The sequence below is a fragment of the Doryrhamphus excisus genome, linkage group LG18 (genome assembly GCF_037039965.1).
Source record: "Doryrhamphus excisus strain RoL-2023G ecotype Guam linkage group LG18, RoL_Dexc_Guam_v1.1, whole genome shotgun sequence".
NCBI lineage: Eukaryota > Metazoa > Chordata > Actinopteri > Syngnathiformes > Syngnathidae > Doryrhamphus > Doryrhamphus excisus.
In genome coordinates this window covers 13,697,099-13,715,175 of record NC_136374.1, presented here as the reverse complement: position 1 = coordinate 13,715,175, position 18,077 = coordinate 13,697,099, and the positions used below count along the sequence as shown (strand labels likewise).

The window sequence follows — 18,077 nt, the reverse complement described above, 5'->3', positions numbered from 1 at the left end:
ACTTCACACTTTTTGTATAACTACATTTCTCCCTAAACCTGTCCTGCATTATCTTTTAGAACATACAGCGTATGTCGGCTTCTGAACTAGAACAAAAATAAAGTGTCCAAAAAGGTGTGCGTCAGAGGGCCAGTGATGACGGGTTAAAGAGAAGAGGGTACTATCAGGTGTCGGTTACCACAGCAACACACACAAGCATGTAGTGGACAGGGAACACACTTCACGATCTCCACCTTTTTAAAGTTTCACATTCTATAGAAAAGAGAAGGGGCGTGGTCTAAAGGTTTTGGGGAATGTGCACACACACACACACACATACACACACATAAATAACAATCACTGCTCCTTCCTGTTTTTCTGGTTCCGTCTTCCCACATGCCAGACGGAACAAGCAAGCAGCACTCTCAAGGATTTTGAGGAGGTGTTTTTTTTTATATTAGTGTTGTGACGTGCCGTGTGTGTCAGTGGCCATGGGGGCCGATGGGGGGTGTGCCTTTGAAAGCAGACTCACCGGCACTCACTGTCAGCTAAGCCGACCTGACCGACCGGATCACTCCTGATGGGCGTCAGGGAGAAACCCGAACCCCCGAGCTCTGCCGAAGAAGAGTAGACGCCAATCAGATGCAGAAAAAGCATGGAGGCATTCAGACACTCTTTTCTGCATTTGACTTTTCAGATGTCGACATACAAGAGAGCCACCCTGGATGAGGAGGACCTGGTGGACTCCAGCGGGGACGATGTGTACCAGTCGACACCTATGCAGGTAAGACAAATAAACATGCACCAGTAAAGTAGTCCATTCTAACCCGCACTCAGTTTAAGGCTTAAACATGGCTTCATGTTTCTTCTCCCAGTTGACCATAACATTGATAATAAGAATAGGACCACCTCGCAGTTTAACCCCAACTGAGACTGAAAAGCAGCAAATCATCAGCGTCTTTGCCAAAGTGTTTAAAAAGAATCCATGCCTGAAGCCAAGCTGCTAAACACATGCTCCATGTTGATACTGTATGTCAGGCTTTTATAGGAAACTGGTGGTTTTGTGGTGTTAAGTTTATTGTTTTACCGTTACTATAATGATATGACCCCAGCTTGACGGGTGAGGAAATAAAAAGGATGATCGTATGTGTGGTGAGATGAAACCAAACAGTTCCTTTCTGGTGTAAAAGCCTCGTTATCTTAATGACTGCACATTATATACCCACAGGCATTTTTCTATATGGGTAACATTAATTGAACTTTATTTTCAATCTTGACTTTAATGGCCAATATTGCATTATATTATTACTGTGATCATATATATTATAGCCAATCTGGCAAATGTTAGTAGATGGGTGGCACATGTTAAGGAAGAGTCCATTAAATCTTCGTGTAGTCTGTCTTTTCCCTGTTTGAGTCATGAAGAAATTGCTCCTCCTCCATTCCAAAATGAATTGGTACGATCCAGTCATTCTTCAAGAACCACAAGAACCCTGTGTGATAATTAAAAAAATAATAAAAGAGAATATTTTTTTCCCAACGAGTAATGTATTGGGTCATGATGGAACTTTTTCTCCCACACATAATAAAATATGGTATGGTCCTTGCTAGAACTTGACTGATATGTGATTTTTGGGGCCGATGCTTATGAATATATGGCTAATATACTGTACATCAAAAGAGCATATACACAGAATATATACTGTACATGAAGGTCAATTCTTGTACTATCTATATCGCCATATTATCTTGACTTGATTTTATTTTACCTCACTTTAAAACGCTCTCCATGGTGTAAAAAATTGCATTTTTTTCGCGTTTTGTCTCCTAAGCGAGACAGACGGATACAGCTGGCAGAGTGAGAGCTGGAGCGGAGGGGCCAATAAATGAAACTATAGGAAACACTGGCTCGTCTGTGGCTTTCACTCAGTATAGATGCAGTTTGGGCCCAAACAAAGCGATGTGATTAAGCTTTTGGCACTTGACTCAGCCACATTAACTTGGGCTTATCTTATTTAATTGCAACCAAGCTGAATAGTTTCATGCATAAACGCGGGAATCGGCTTCTGCAGCATGACTGTGCCATGTTTGTCCCTTACAGAGGATGCATCCTGGTCAGAGAGTACAAATTGACACAACTTTTTACAGGCTAATTTGAATCCTGAATGCTCGAAATTCATACTGATTTCTATTTGACTTCCACATATAATGGTAGAGCTCACATAGTAGTTAATATTCTGCATTATACGTTGGTAGTGTATTGTCTGTTGTCCTATTGTGTTGCTGTGTGTGTAGTTTTTTTTACACTAGGAGTGGCAATTGTGTGTGACACATATATATTATATTTTAGTAATATTTTTTTGCATTCATTTTGTGTGTGCAGGTGACTCTTCTGCAGGGGCGCGGCTTTTCTTGTTGGCCAGACAGAACGTCGCAGGAGAGGAGGCTTCTGTTTCTAGTGTGTGTTCTGTCTGTGGGCCTTTTCGTATCCCTCATCACAACCGCTGTCTTCTACAGGCAGAGTGAGTACTTGAGTAACTTGAGCTTGATGTTAAACTCAGGGCAAACACGTAAGGAGAAGGACAAGCGGTATCGTTTTGATCAGCACTTGTTTGCTGGTTTCTATATAACCATAAAAGAACCCATAGCTGTTTGGTCAGAATAGGAATTTGTGTTGCTGTTTTGAGTCACTTTGCCATCAATGGAACCTTCCATGGCAAACAAAACAGTTTTTGAATTGTATAGTTATAGAATTATAACTAGTCATTGACCAATAATCAATATTTTCACTTGTACTGCAAATGAATATTGGCTCCAATTGTCAGTTATCAGCCTCCTTGGCTGCTAAAAATCAGTATCAGCCCTGAAAAAAGGCCCAAAAACCCAATCTGTATGACGTACCCACTCAATATTACTATTTGAATAAATGTAATTGTGTTCCTTCAGGGAATATGCTGCATAAAGCAAAATGACCTTAACATGTATGCAATAGAAGCTCTAAATGATACTTTGGTAGAAGATAGATGCCACATTTTAAACTGTGCGGAAACACCACAGCCACAGCTTCAGCTCTGCTTCCTGAAAACACACGTCAACCTCTCCACTGAGCTCCAACATTCCGAGATAAAACTGGTGGATGAGTCGATGAACCGAGTTGTTGGTTTCCTCTGAGTTGCCAAGGGAAGCTCGGTGCCACTTCCTGCTATTCACTGCCGTGTGTCACATCACATGCTGGCATAAGGGAAGGAACAGGGATGAATCCTCCTCGGGGTGCTAACCTCTTGGCTGCGGGGAACTTTGTCTCCACTTGTGTCTTACGATGGGCCCAGACTATGAGGATGCCTTTTGTGCACTCTGCAGAAAACCCTCGGTAGTCTAAAGGTTAATTTAATTGTGTTCTTTAATTGTGATTATTTAGATAAGGAACTCTCTGTGTGGAGTTTGCATATTCTCCGCAATGTTTCTTCGGATACTCCGGTTTTCTCCCATATTCCAAAAACATTAATTAGCGACTCCAAATTGTCCATAGGTATGAATGTGAGTGTGAATGGTTGTTTGTCTATATGTGCCCTGTGATTGGCTGGCCACCAGTCCAGGGTGTAACCCGCCTCTTGTCCGTAGACAGCTGGGATAGGCTCCAGCATGTGAGGATAAGCGGTACAGAAAATGGATGGATGTAAAGTTAAGGCAACATTGTCAAAACTATCCTGGATATTATTTATTATATATATATATATATATATATTTATATATATATATATATATTTCTACCGCTTATCCTCACGAGGGTCGCGGTGGGTGCTGGAGCCTATCCCAGCGGTCTTCGGGTAAGAGGCGGGGTACACCCTGAACTGGTGGCCAGCCAATCACAGGGCACATATAGACAAACAACCATTCACACTCACATTCATACCTATGGACAATTTGGAGTCGCTAATTAACCTAGCATGTTTTTGGAATGTGGGAGGAAACCAGAGTACCCGGAGAAAACCCACGCATGCACGGGGAGAACATACAAACTCCACACAGAGATGGCCGAGGGTGGAATTGAACTCGGGTTTCGTAGCTGTGAGGCTTGCACGCTAACCACTCAGTCGTTGTGCAGCCCCCTGTTGGAATTATTTCATGTTTTTTTTTACATTCTTCCTTCAGAGTATGAGTCTTTGGTTATAGAAACAATTTTTTGTATATATTTTATTTTATTTTTAAAGCCCTGGTATGGTTTACAATACATTTCAAATCAGCTTTGATGTGATTTGATTTAATAAAAACTTCAAGTATGAATTGCCGGGCCGAGTGCTCTGGTTTTCTGTCATTAAAATATGGTTACCCTAATCCAGCCTTAGCTTGTAGCTAATTACTACAAAATGATTTTTATGAGAAAAAATCTTCCCTCCAGGATGTGTGTGTTGTTGGCTTGAGCCTCTTCATAAATAATGCATTCCAGATGGTCTGTTGTCCAGCTTTGGAATAGCTTCCCACTATTCAGAGTATTGTTCGAAAATATTTCATCAAGCCATTGGACTGCATTGTAGAGTGAAATGTGCTTTTACAACACAACTCTTTTCATTTTGCAGCTCACCCAGGTATGTGTCTGACGGAGTCGTGCATCACAGTGGCCAGTGCAGTCACGTCTGCCCTGGATCGCTCTGTGGACCCCTGCCATGATTTCTACAATTTTGCCTGTGGGGGCTGGATGAAGCACAACCCCCTACCTGAAGGCAAGTCCCGCTGGGGGCCTTTCAGCAACCTGTGGGAGCACAACATGCTTGTCATGAAGCATTTGTTAGGTGAGGTGAATTTAACAGGAGTTTGTCAAAGCAGCTGGATGGATTTTATTTCCTTGTTCTGCTTTGAGCAGAGAACACAACAATGAAAGGGCTGAGTCAAGCTGAGGAAAAAGCCCAGCGATATTATCAGGCCTGCATGAACGAGACCAAGATCGAGGAGTTAGGAGCAAAACCACTACAGGAACTTATCACGCAGGTATGCATGTTCCTTGTGACATCAAACGCCGTCTTTATCTTGCTCGCTGTTCGGAACACAAAAGATCTATTTGGTATTTCTATGATTTTCACGTTCTTAGACAGAGCCAATTCTTCAAAGAAGTAGAAATATTCCAAATAGTCCTAAAACCTTTAGCGATACAGGAAATGCTTTCATTAACATTTCAACAGTCTTACAAGTGTATGATGTGGCGGTAGAAAATGAATAAATGAATGAATGAATGAATTCCACAAATCCGAAAAGGAGTCGGAAGAAGCAGAGTTTGTTTCACTTCCTGTATTCTGAAGTGACTCAAATATTGGTTAATGTTATTGTACTTTGCATCCATACTCTAATGTTTATGTATCATTTATAATCTAGTTGCCCAGATCGATATCATTCTCGAATCCAATTGTTTGTCAAATGAGATGTTCCATAAACACAATGAATATGCTATACCATGCAGAATACTCACTATTTGCATACCCTCAGCCTTATTAAGTTATTCTACAACTTTGTCACCCACAAATGTGGCAGAGGGGCCTTTTTATATAAATGTGGAATCAACCATAACGACATACTTGCTCACGGTGCAATGAAACGAAATAAAAAAACATCCACGGCAAGTTCAACGCATCACATAACTTAACAACTAAGCGCTAAACGTAACACGTAACTTAAAACTGCTTCCAAATGCCTGCAAAGCATGCAGGGGAGTCCAGCTGCAACAACAATATGAACTATGAACAATAGAACAATAGAACATTGGATATCAAGAGTATGTTTAACCCCCCCTGCAATCAATCAAAAGTGCGGGAAACACCCGAAAAGAAGTCGGGAGAAGCTGTACCACAAGCTACCCAGCATGCATAGTGGCGGGAATATAAAGGCATGGGTATTACTTTGTGTGTGTTGATGTGTTGTGTTGTTTGGATTGCTTTTTTCCACAAGCTACAGATTGCATCTGAATGGAAATCACGTTGCTAACTACAGTTTCAATGGTAATGGTTTAAAAAAAGGAATTTGGAAATGCTTGACGGGCCTGATATGACCCACGGGTCACAGTTTGCCTACCCCTGTTCTAAAGAAATGCTTAAAAGATTAAACCAATAGATTTGATCTTGTACTGCTTTTCATTTTATGTCTTAGTATTAAATGTAAATGAATGAAAACATACTAACAACACCACAGATCTATTGGAAATATATTGGAAATTTACAAAATATTTTTTTTTAAATAATTTTTAATAATTTTAAAATATTGATTAATCCATAGGACTCTCGTACTGATCAGCCATGACGTAAATGTAGGGGTTTGTGATGGATATGAGATGTCACTTTAACATGACGACTTCATAATTGATAATGTTGTTGAAGTAGTACTTTTCAGTCACTGTTGGATTGTTATGCACTGCTAAGAAATTATGAGCCCTGAATAGAATCAGTGTTCAAGTTCCTTCCTTCTATCTACTTCAACCTAATTAAACCTCTTCCAGATCGGAGGATGGGCCCTGACCGGATCCTGGGATAAAGACAACTTCCAGGAAGTTCTCTGTACGGTGTCGGCAAACTATCGCACCTCGCCTTTCTTCACTGTATTCGTCAGCACCGACTCCAAGAACTCCTCCAGTAACATCATCCAGGTGAGATCATTCATCTCAGCCATGATGACAACGTTGCTCACATTGTCTTGTTCTTTGGTTTGCAAGTCAAAAGGTCAGAAAATCAAATGCAAAAAGTCTTAATTTCTTTTGCCCCCCACAGGTGGATCAGTCCAGTCTGGGTCTCCCGTCACGGGATTACTACCTCAACAAAACAGCCAATGAAAAGGTACTGCAGTACTACACATAACAATGAATGAGTCAATATTTACAGTATAATTCTAAGAAAGAAAGGTAACATTGTAGCATTGTATTTAATGATGATCAGTAAGTTAACCAAATTATGAAAAACTGTCTTATAATAAATAAACTATTATAAATATAATAAACTGTCTTATAATATACTGTATTAATACAGTATATTTTCAATACAAATAAATAATAGGCGGCACGGTGGTCGAGTGGTTAGCATGCAGACCTCACAGCTAGGAGACCAGGGTTCAATTCCACCCTCGGCCATCTCTGTGTCGAGTTTGCGTTTTCTCCGGGTACTCCGGTTTCTTCCCACATTCCAAAAACATGCTAGGTTAATTGGCGACTCCAAATTGTCCATAGGTATGAATGTGAGTGTGAATGGTTGTTTGTCTATATGTGCCCTGTGATTGGCTGGCGGCCCTGCCTCTCGTCCAAAGACAGCTGGGATAGGCTCCACGACCCTTGTGAGGAAAAGCGGTAGAAAATGAATGAATGAATGATTAATGAATTAATTAACTAATGATAAATAATACAATGATACATTTCCAATACCTTTTGATGATAGATGGCTCAGTGGGGAAAAAAGACAAACATTTCACTTAAAAGGGGGAAATCCATTGGGGATTGTGTTTGTATAGTTTTGGATTACCTTGCTAATTGGTTTTTACCACACACACACACACACACACACACACGCACACACACACACACAGCTCATCGCTTTGCTCTCTTTGCAGTATCTAACGGCATACCTGAACTTCCTGGTGGAGTTAGGCGTCCTTCTGGGGGGCTCAGAGGAGACGTCTCGGCTTCTTATGGGGCAGATTGTGGACTTTGAAACGACCCTGGCCAACATCACAGTCCCCCAGGAAGAGCGGCGGGACGAGGAGCTCATCTACCACAAGATGGAGGCCAAAGACTTGAAGGTGAGAGTCTTTGTAAAAAAAAAAAAAAGAGAACTACATCAGTTCCATGTGCTGATTTGTGTGTTTGGCTGCAGACTTTGGCTCCTGCAGTGGACTGGATGCCCTACCTCAACAAAGTATTTGCTCCGGTGCCACTCACTGAGTCAGAGCCAGTGGTTGTCTACGCCAAAGAATACCTCCAGAAAGTATCTGACCTCATCAAAAACACAAATAAAAGGTTTGATTCCACAGGCGCAATAAACTTGCACACTCCAATTGACCGCGTAATGATAACAAATTAAAGGTAATGCATAAAAATCTATTGACAGTCATGTTTTTCCAGCCTTCTCAACAACTACATGATCATGAAGGTGGTGAGGAAGATGGTGTCCATCTTGGACCAGAGGTTTCAGGATGCAGAGCAGCGCTTCCTAGAGGTCATGTATGGGACTAAAAAGGTAATGAAATGCAAATATACCATTAACACCCTAATTAATGCTTTATGCTAGCTGAATTTAAAGCGTATGCAAGAGAAGAGAAAATATTCACTGGAATATATGTGAGTGACTCCCTCAGCAAGATCCTGTTGGAGCAAGCTGTAATAACAAAGACAAGCTGTTTCAGTTTTATGTGACAGTGCAGCTGAGCCTTGTGTTACAACCGGTTGTTCATTACAAGCAATGTCTCTGACCTTTGACCCCTGGCTGCTTGTCTTTATGTATGCTGTATATGCATGCTGATTGTTTTTGTTCGCATCTTTCCTTTAGATGTCAGATCAAGCAGGTGTTGCCAATTTCATGTGGGGAGTGACGCTTCCTTATTGTTATTACAAAAACATGAGATGCATTCAGGAACACTCAGAACATCACAAAAACACATGTGTGCATGTGTGTAAGGAAAGAGGAAGATAAAGAAAACATGAAGTGGATGTTTTCATTACTCACTTAAAAGGGACCTATTATGCTTTTTTCACTTTTCTGACCTATAAATATAGTTAGAATGTTGTATTATTATGTTAAACGAGGCCAAAGTTTCAGGTAATGAGGTTTGCACATTTGGAAGTGAGCCCTGAAAGAAGTTTGGGATGTCTCAAAAAGCTCTGTTTCAAAAGGTGTGGTAAAACTGCCCCTTTGTGATGTCACAAAGAGATTACTTTTTTATATGTTTTTTTATATAGTTAGGAAGCACCACCCTCGACCATCTCTGTGTGGAGTTTGCATGTTCTCCCCGTGCATGCGTGGGTTTTCTCCGGGTACTCCGGTTTCCTCCCACATTCCAAAAACATGCTAGGTTAATTGGCGACTCCAAATTGTCCATAGGTATGAATGTGAGTGTGAATGGTTGTTTGTCTATATGTGCCCTGTGATTGGCTGGCCATCGACCAGTCCAGGGTGTACCCTGCCTCTCATCCGAAGACTGCTGGGATAGGCTCCAGCACCCCCTGTGACCCTTGTGAGGATAAGCGGTAGAAAATGAATGAATGAATAGTTAGGAAGCACTTTGGACGTATGACCAATCACAGCGTAGTGGCCATGCCCGGAGGCGGGCCGTGGGTGGAATAAATTAAAACCGACCATTTTGGCAGGAAGCACAAATGAAAGGAAGTACAGCTGGAATAGGTGCAGATTCTGGAAGATCTAAAATGTTTTCTGTGCAGGTTATTGTGTGTATCTGCTCTATATGAGTCACAACTCAATACAGTCAAAAAATGAACACACTTTGGATGTGATTAAAATTTTGAATCATTTTACAGCCCTAATTCTTTTATGTCAAGGCTGCACAGAACAAAAACCTCCGGGTTTTGTTTTTTGTCTCTTGTCAAAAACCAGTAAGATTGTTGGTTCTTTACCACATGTAACCTTGTATTGACTTGACATTGCAGAGCTGCACTCCTCGCTGGAAGCTGTGCGTCAGCGACACAGACAGCGGCCTGGGCTTTGCTCTAGGCGCCATGTTCGTCAAAGACACCTTCGCCGAAGACAGCAAGGCCATAGTGAGCACGTCACTGTCAGCCTTACAAGTGAGATGACGTACTGTATTTTCTCACCAACAACCCCATCCTTGTCTCCCCTTGCAGGCCGAGGACATGGTGGGAGAAATCAAAAGGGCGTTTGAGGACAGCCTGAAGTATGTAAGCTGGATGGACGCTGACACAAAAAAGGCAGCAAAAGAGAAGGTAGCAGAGCATTACACATTTGGTGTGGAAATGTATCTACTACTGTGCTTTTCTTTCTGTACAGGCAGATGCTATTTACAATATGGTTGGATATCCGGAGTTCATCATGAACACCACAAAGCTGGACAAAGTGTTCAATGATGTAGGTAAATGAGGCACGTATAACAAATCAATGTCACCTCATGGAAACTAAACAAGACCATATCTTCTTTCTTTGTTGTAGTTTGAGGTGGTGTCAGATCTTTACTTCCAAAACGTCATGCAGTACTACAACTTCTCAGCCAGGGTGACAGCAGACCAGCTGAGAAAAACTCCAAATAGAAATCAGTGAGTGTTATAGAGTCCACCACGTAAGAGAATCATTTTTCTGACCTCTAACGGTGCCTTCACTGAGAAAGTTGGGGTTTTTTTTTGTTGTTTTTTTGTGGCCCTTGACATACACTCATACTTTGTTACACTACTGTTATGTGAGTGAATTTTCCCCAAGTAGGATTCCTTATTTAAAAATACTATATGTTTATAGTTTGAGCATAGAAAACCAATTTATTCATTCATTCATTCATTTTCCTGGTCGCGGGGGTGCTGGAGCCTATCCCAGCTGTCTTCGGGCGAGAGGCAGGGTACACCTTGGACTGGTGGCCAGCCAATCACAGAGCACATATAGACAAACAACCATTCACACTCACATTCATACCTATGGACAATTTGGAGTAAACCAATTTATGATCTAAATATGGTTTTTCAACACTATTAGAGCTCTCTAGACATTAAATAACACCCCTACAGGCACCTTTAAACTCGTATTACCCTGTATAGTAGATACAGTGGGATGAAAAAGTATCTGAACCTTTTGGAATTGCTCACATTTCTGCATAAAATCACCATCAAATGTGATCTGATCTTTGTCAAAATCACACAGATGAAAAAACAGTGTCTGCTTTAACTAAAACCACCCAAACATTTATAGGTTTTCACATTTTAAGTGTGGAAATCCTCATTAAAATATGGAAACAGACACTGTTTTTTCATCTGTGTGATTTTATGCAGAAATGTGAGCAATTCCAAAAGGTTCAGATACTTTTTCATACCACTGTATAATAATATGTCAATATCATATATAATATGATTATATAATGAATAATATATTATTATATGTCAAAGATAAAATAACGGCCACATGGTGGACATTGGGAACATTACCTTGATTGGTTAGAATCTCCGCTTGGGCATCTTGGGCATCTTCTCTGCGTGTGTGGGTCTTCTCCAGGTACTCCGGTTTCCTGGCCGCATCTCATCTAAAGATAGCTGGGATAGGCTCCAGCATACTCCTGTGAAACTGCATAGAAAACAGCATTGAAAATGGATGGATGGAGGTCGTATTAAAAAAAATTATATATTTTTGAAAAGACTTGATAGAATAGAGTGAAATTCGAAGAACGAGGGACCACTGTATTATAAAAATAAGAATTTATTAATACATATATTAATGTACAGCATTATATTATTAGATATTACACAAATTTACGTTGTCACCTATAACAAAGCTGAAATGTGGATGTTTTTCCATATAGCTTAGCATATTCTGACCTACAATGCATCTACAATGTACAGAATGTATCATGTTTTAATTAGTTAAGCAGTTAGGGCCGATTTTAGGCTAATTTCTGTACTCCTATGCAGCCATCCCTGTAGAATCCCTGCAGAATCCATTTATGTCCTATCACTAAAAGATCTCCATTTCATTTTGCAGGTGGAGCATGACCCCCCCAACAGTGAATGCATATTACAACCCCACCAAGAATGAAATGGTACTACCGGCGGGAATTCTTCAAACTCCGTTCTACAGCCGATCCTGGCCCAAGTAAGTGCATTGCACTCGTTTTGGGTTGGTTGACTTGCATTGGGTGAGGGTGTTGTTGGGGATGGTGACAGGGTTTATGTGGGCATTTTGGCCGGCCTGGTTACCCGGCAACCTCCTTTGTGACAGCAGGACGGGAGGAAGTCGCCACTCCAATAAATAGTCAGGCATCCCTCCCTTTGTGAAAGCCACAAAACCCCATTGTTGCACTTTTAGTCGCACTTTTAGAGCCCTAATAAAAATAAATAGATACATACACTTGTTTTTGGAGACTTTGTTTAGGAATAACACAAAATGTTGATAAAAAGATGCTAACTGCATTTCATTTGTTGCAGAGCTCTGAACTTTGGTGGCATCGGGGTCGTCATGGGACACGAACTGACCCATGCTTTTGATGACCAAGGTGAGAAATCACTTTTCTTCATCAACAAGTGACCATCTAGTTAAAAAAGTAATGGTTTCCTAATTCCGTGTCAAGGGAGGGAATATGACAAGGATGGCAACCTGCGCTCCTGGTGGAAGAACTCGTCTGTGGAAGCCTTCAAGAAGCAGACTCAGTGCATGGTGGAGCAGTACGGCAATTACAGCATCAACCAGGAGCCTCTGAATGGAAAACACACACTGGGAGAGAACATCGCAGACAATGGTGGCCTCAAGTCTGCCTACAAGGTAAACATAAAACAGGTTAAAAAAATTGTACGCTTCTGAATTAATGGAATTTACTATGACTGTTAATTATATTAATGGTTCCCCAAAGGGGTTGTGTTCCAAAAGCTTTGTAATACAGATCAAATATTTCTTATCTGTAGACAAATAGTTAATAACGTATGGACAGCTATTTGCTAAATCTTTTTGTGGTACACTGAACAATATGCAGCATAAATGTGTGTGTAATCTGATGGCTTGGTCCCTTGAAGGCTTATGTGAACTGGATCGAGAAGAACGGAGAGGAGGCTACGTTGCCTGCCTTGGGAATGACCAACCATCAGCTGTTTTTTGTGGGATTTGCACAGGTTTGTGTCAGTCATTGTACAATTGCAATTGTTAGAATAGGTCTAAATCATGTGTAGTCCCATTGCTTTGCAGGTATTGCCCAAACTTGACCTTAAGAGAAATAAATCTACACCTTCTTCCTTCTTCTTCTTGCAGGTGTGGTGCTCTGTTCGGACACCCGAGAGCTCACACGAGGGCGTCATCACCGATCCACACAGTCCATCCCGATTCAGAGTCATTGGGACCATCTCCAATTCACACGAATTCTCAAAGCACTTTGGCTGCAAAGCAAACGCACCCATGAACCCCAAACACAAATGTGAGCTTTGGTAGTGCCTCCAAAAAGGGATCGTGGGGAAGCCGACCGTAAAGGGGTACGCCAAGAACCACTAACAAGCCTGCCTGCCTGCCTTAGAGGCCTTCTTGCCAGGACTTAACACGCCTGCTGTGCCTTTGGATGATGATTGCATCTCTAGCTTCCCTAAAGGCCTGCTGAGGTTGAATGTTTCCCATAAATGTTTTTTTTAAACACTGGAAATAGACATTTAAGGATGAGGGGAAACTCACACTTTCTAAACTGCCTGGATTAGGTCACATAAAGTAACTCCCCCCACTGATGTTTATTTTATCTGGCACCTTCTGGTTTCCCAGGCCTTTTTCAGGACACATGCAGCATGTCAATGAAATACAACTAATGACATTTACAACAAGAAACGGTGTTCTTAAAGTGTACTTGTCATTGGCCTACATCCCATTTTGTGCTCTCCTGCTCAATTTTTACTTGTACTCTTGTTTTATTTATGTCACATATGTAACACTGAACAGGGGACCAATGTGTTTTTTAGCCCGCTGAAATACGAATGTCCACTTAAAGAGCATTTAAAAGCCATATATAACCAGAATGTATAGAATGATGGATTCTATTGCAAGTATTACGCGGGGGAAAGATGCACTGTTTTTGGATTTGTGTACAACATGGTCTAGCGGTTTTATTTTTAGTGGGAGAACTTTGCTGCCCTAAATATTTAACGACAAAGCCACTTTTGGACTGGTTGAAAACATACAGAAAGAATGTAAAAAGCATTTTTTTTAAAAAAGCTGCTGAGATTGTTTTGAATTGTTTTGCAGTCACAACCAAAATAGACCACTATGACATGTATCACTTGTAGTTTGTGTGTCAAATTATTTTGTATAATAAAACAACCATAAAACTAATTGTTCCATTTATTTTTGGTTTTATATTCCCTCTACTTTTAGTGCAGAATTGCAAGTCATTTGGCTAACACAGGGATGCAAAAAGCGAGTAAGGACAGTAGATGGCGCTGCTGCGGTCCTGTTGCAGAATATGGATTCTTGTCAAATAGTTTGACTGTAAAACATCTTTATACAGTTAAGACCGAACATCGAATGTATAATTGGATAAAAACAAACAATGGAGAATGTTTCATTGTGATTATTTTTTGCTTATGGAGAGTTAATATTGTTTAATGAACTAATAATGTGGTGGGTTTGTTACCAGATGATGAAATTCAACAATATTTCAGGTTCAAATGTGTGTCATAGTACAGAAATAGATCATATGTGCAGTATGGAAACGAGCACAGACCATCGCTCGGTTGATTAGCCGAGCGAATCCGTAATTGGCCGAGAATTGCCGAATCATCTGTCCTACCCGGACTGCTGGAAGCTGCGCCATGTTGGCCAAGTCTCTGATGATTGTGAGGACAAAAATGATAAAAAATACTCCCGACGAGAAGAAGAGGTAGATCTCCGCGGGAGGTTGAAGACCGTGGCTGTTACTATTTTCGTTTTTTCTCTCTTTTGGGGAAAAGGAGTGAGCCCGGCCGGGATCCGCAGAGAGGCTCCGGACGGGCGAGGGAGGCTAAAAACCTCCCACCGTCCCCATGAACAGCACCGCTGATCCGAGCAGCGACTTTCCATGAAAAAGGGAAAGATTTGTGTTACTATTTGAGCTTCGTTATCCCGCTTCGTTGAGGGGTTTGGGGCCTGCCTCCTTCAACAATCCACTAGGCTTGCTCCAATGTGTGCAAGCTAAGCGACGCTTGCTTTTTCTATTTCTTATTATTAGGCAATTGTTTTTATGTGTTGATGGTTGTTTTTTTACGATGAGTTTGCCACCCAAAGTAGTCCCCAAACCCGCCGCTGTCGCTGCTAGCGGACCTGGAAGCGGCCCCTCTCCGTCGAGTCAACTGCGGGCTACCCTGACCTCCGTGTCTCTGCCGCCGGGAGCCCCGGCAGCCCCCCAGCCCGGCGCTGTACAGCCGACACAGTATCCTTTTGCTGCACGGTAACACGAACTGCTTTATTAATATGTCTGTTGACAGCATCAGACATGCTTATTTAAGTGTGATAGTGGTGGCTGGATGCTGATGGTGTTGCTGAGATGGGGAGGGGGTGCGAATAGCTAGCCTGCTAGGTATGCTAACGCTAGCGTCGCAAGCCGGTTTCTAAATGTTGTTTCGGGAGAGTTTACCCGAAAACGCCAGGCCTTGTTACACCCGTAGCCGCTTAAGTCTTCGTGGGGTGCCTGATAATGTGTGGACGTGTGTCAAAGCAGTTGACATTGTTGGTTGAAGCGGGCTTTCGTCATTTCTGACACCGGCTACCGGCGCCGGCTTTGTTCGCTGTTAATGGCTGGCAGCTAGCAAGGTGCATTAGCCGCGTAAATGTGCCAATTCAACTTCGCAACACACCTAACTGCATCTCCGTGAATGTTTAATATTTTGGACTAAATAAGGCCCAGCTTTTGGGGGATTGCACTTCCCCTCCCATTGAACATTATCCACTAGAACGCACCTTGACGGGGCCTGTTAGCTGTCAGGCGGATAAACCAGTAAGTGACAAGTCGCAATTACAAGTGCACATTATAACACGTTGTTTGGTCTGACATGGCTATGAAATGTTTTTTCTTTCTCTCTTAATTGCCGTTTAGTTATGTCACACTGCCGTGACCGTGTTTTGTCACCCATTAACACGCAGTATTGTGCTAAGTGTCTTAACACGTTGGCCTGTTTACCTGGGAAGGTGTTTACAACGAGACAGACTAACCTACATTTGGTCAATGACTGCACTTTTGTCGTATATTCTTATAATTACAGCAAGGTGGCACTAAGACAGATAGTGGAACAAGTCATGATGTTGATTGGTTCTTCTGGCAGTCAGGGAATGTAGGTTTTTAATGGATTTGGATCTGGCACATTTTTCACAAAAATCGTGGGAAATTTTAGATATAGCAAACTGAACTGCATCGGAGTCAACCAAAGACGTGCTGTTAAAGTGATGTGTGAGCAGTGCTTGGGGAAACCTGAGACCGCTACCTTGTTCTTTATTACTGGGTCTTGTCATGCATATTACAGCGTGGGTTTTTGCATGTCATTATGTATGAGGGTGCTTTTATTTTGTATATGATACTTCCTGTTTTTGCTGGGATTTTGTGGTATAAACTTATCCTTCCATATTTTACCATTTTGCATCGATACATCACAAAGGTGTATTGGCAGTGTCTGTGAAAATCTACCATTTTTAAAAAAAAATGGCTATTAATAGTCCTACTGGGAACCCCCACGATTACTTTGTTTTGTGTGTCTCCAGCTTTAATGCTAAGCAGTTGTTTATCGACGCCTGTCTAAGAAGCCCATTGTACATTTTATCCGCTTTTTACATATACAACCGTCCCTCGCTACATCACGGTTTGAAAAACGCTCCCTAGTGCTATCACGGCTGAGGAAATAACGAAAAAGCAGTGTCCTAGTTGACTTTGGCCTATTTTAAGTTTTAAAAAAATATATATTATAATATTCTTCCCCACACTGACCTATTCTTAAGTCTAGAATAAATACATTACAGCATAACTAGTTAACTTGGTAGGTTGCTACATTTTAATGCGGCGACCGTCTTTTTATGTCACTTCATAGGTCCTGTAGCCTGCGGATAAGCGGTGCGTAATGTTATGTAAACAAAGCTAGCATTATGGTTGGAGTACTTGTACTGGCCCAGGAATGCCTTGTTGTCCCTGTGGAATTGGAAGATGTGGCCAGGGATGGGGATGTCTGGAATTCCCTACTGAAACTGTTGCCCCCGTGACCCGAGCCTGGATAAGTGGAGGAAAATGGATGATAGGTTATTGCTATGCCTGTTGTGAGATAATTCCAACCTGCAATAAAAGCCTGTTGCTGCGGCAATCAAGGCTGCTTTTATGTTTCAGCAACTGACACCTTGAGACCAGTGTAGAATACTGCATATAACAATTTGAATGCGTCAGAAACAGCAGTTTTTTTGGAATTTTGCCCATCATTCTCAATCCACATTTCTTTCCCTTTTTTGTGCATTCTAGAGTGAAAAACAAACAAGTTAATACGAGTTAGGTAGTTCCCCTTTAACCACTTTCTTTTTTTGTAACACATCTTAGGTTTGGTTATAACCCAAAGCCTAACTCAATGATCCATGTATCAATATTCACAATTCAGGATCCATATCAGTTTTTGGACCTGTGCTAAAGTGTGTGTGTGTACATGATGTCTGTTGCTGCAAAAAGGGAACCTTGAGCTTGGACTTGTGGATTGTTATACCGTGTTTGTTTATTTTTGTTATGCAAGGTTGTTATCATTAATAACCAACAGACATCCAGGATTGGTGCTCGTGCACGAGTACTGACCATAGGCCCAGGCCTACCTCTTCCAACTCTCCTAGGTTCAGGGAAGTGCACCGCACTTAAAGAAGACCTATTATGCTCATTTTTGGGCGCTTTGTAAGAGTTGTTGACTCCTATAGAGCAGCTACACATGATAACCAGCACAGAAAGCTTTCTAGAGCTTCCAGAATTTCTTTGAATGTTGCGCTTCCCTTGAAAACAGTCTTGTTTTAATTCATTCCACCTATGGCCCGCCTCCAGGCACACCCACTCCGCTGTGGTTGGTCACACTCCCGAGTGCTCAGTGGGACTTCCGATAGCTACCGAACCTAACTTTACAGGAGTTGAGACCCACTGATTAGGGCTGGGCGATGTGGACAAAAACTCATATCTTGATATATTTATAGGTAGAATATTGATATACAATATATATCTCGATATTTTTTCCATACACTGAATTTAGACAAAAGTCAAAGCCAAATACATATGTGTGCAAAGTTTTATTAAAATGTAAACAATCTTATAGAAAATGAGCCACTGAAATAAAATAGGATATTCATATATTCATTCATTTTCTACCGCTTATCCTTACAACGGTCACAGGGTTGCTGGAGCCTATCCCAGCTGTCTTTGGGACGAGAGGCGGGGTACACCCTGGACTGGTTGCCAGCCAA

General features: G+C 41.6%; 2 protein-coding genes across 8 annotated transcripts in view; both read left to right on the top strand.

Annotated features, from left to right (window-relative positions):
* The first annotated feature begins 432 nt into the window (after positions 1-432).
* Positions 433-13,967, top strand: ece1 (endothelin converting enzyme 1). Its single transcript, XM_058055160.2, has 18 exons — positions 433-763; positions 2,363-2,501; positions 4,557-4,769; positions 4,841-4,965; positions 6,461-6,607; positions 6,729-6,794; positions 7,558-7,746; positions 7,821-7,963; positions 8,069-8,183; positions 9,608-9,718; positions 9,803-9,901; positions 9,966-10,043; positions 10,125-10,228; positions 11,652-11,762; positions 12,095-12,162; positions 12,238-12,428; positions 12,677-12,772; positions 12,909-13,967. The coding sequence occupies exons 1-18, from the start codon at positions 635-637 to the stop codon at positions 13,083-13,085; spliced, it is 2,301 nt and encodes a 766-aa protein (XP_057911143.2). The 5' UTR covers positions 433-634; the 3' UTR covers positions 13,086-13,967.
* A 436-nt stretch (positions 13,968-14,403) lies between these two features.
* The window catches only part of LOC131105990 (eukaryotic translation initiation factor 4 gamma 3-like), a 35,257-nt gene continuing 31,583 nt past the window's right edge, over positions 14,404-18,077 (top strand). For 4 of the 7 annotated variants that reach the window (XM_078798675.1, XM_058054606.2, XM_078798674.1 and 1 more), the window contains exon 1: positions 14,405-15,042. In XM_078798675.1, the coding sequence (XP_078654801.1) occupies positions 14,879-15,042 (164 nt within the window). In that variant the 5' untranslated portion in view covers positions 14,405-14,878. Of the gene's footprint in view, positions 15,061-18,077 lie in introns of all 7 variants that reach the window. The other 3 variants (XM_058054607.2, XM_058054602.2, XM_078798676.1) reach the window with 2 other exon arrangements.

Bases quoted from the DNA above. Each gene is read 5' to 3' on its own strand.
- ece1 (XM_058055160.2), top strand. From the start codon at position 635: ATGGAGGCATTCAGACACTCTTTTCTGCATTTGACTTTTCAGATGTCG. The intron at 9,719-9,802 runs GTGAGCACGTCA...CTCCCCTTGCAG, and splicing joins CCGAAGACAGCAAGGCCATA to GCCGAGGACATGGTGGGAGA. The intron at 10,229-11,651 runs GTGAGTGTTATA...TTCATTTTGCAG, and splicing joins AAAACTCCAAATAGAAATCA to GTGGAGCATGACCCCCCCAA.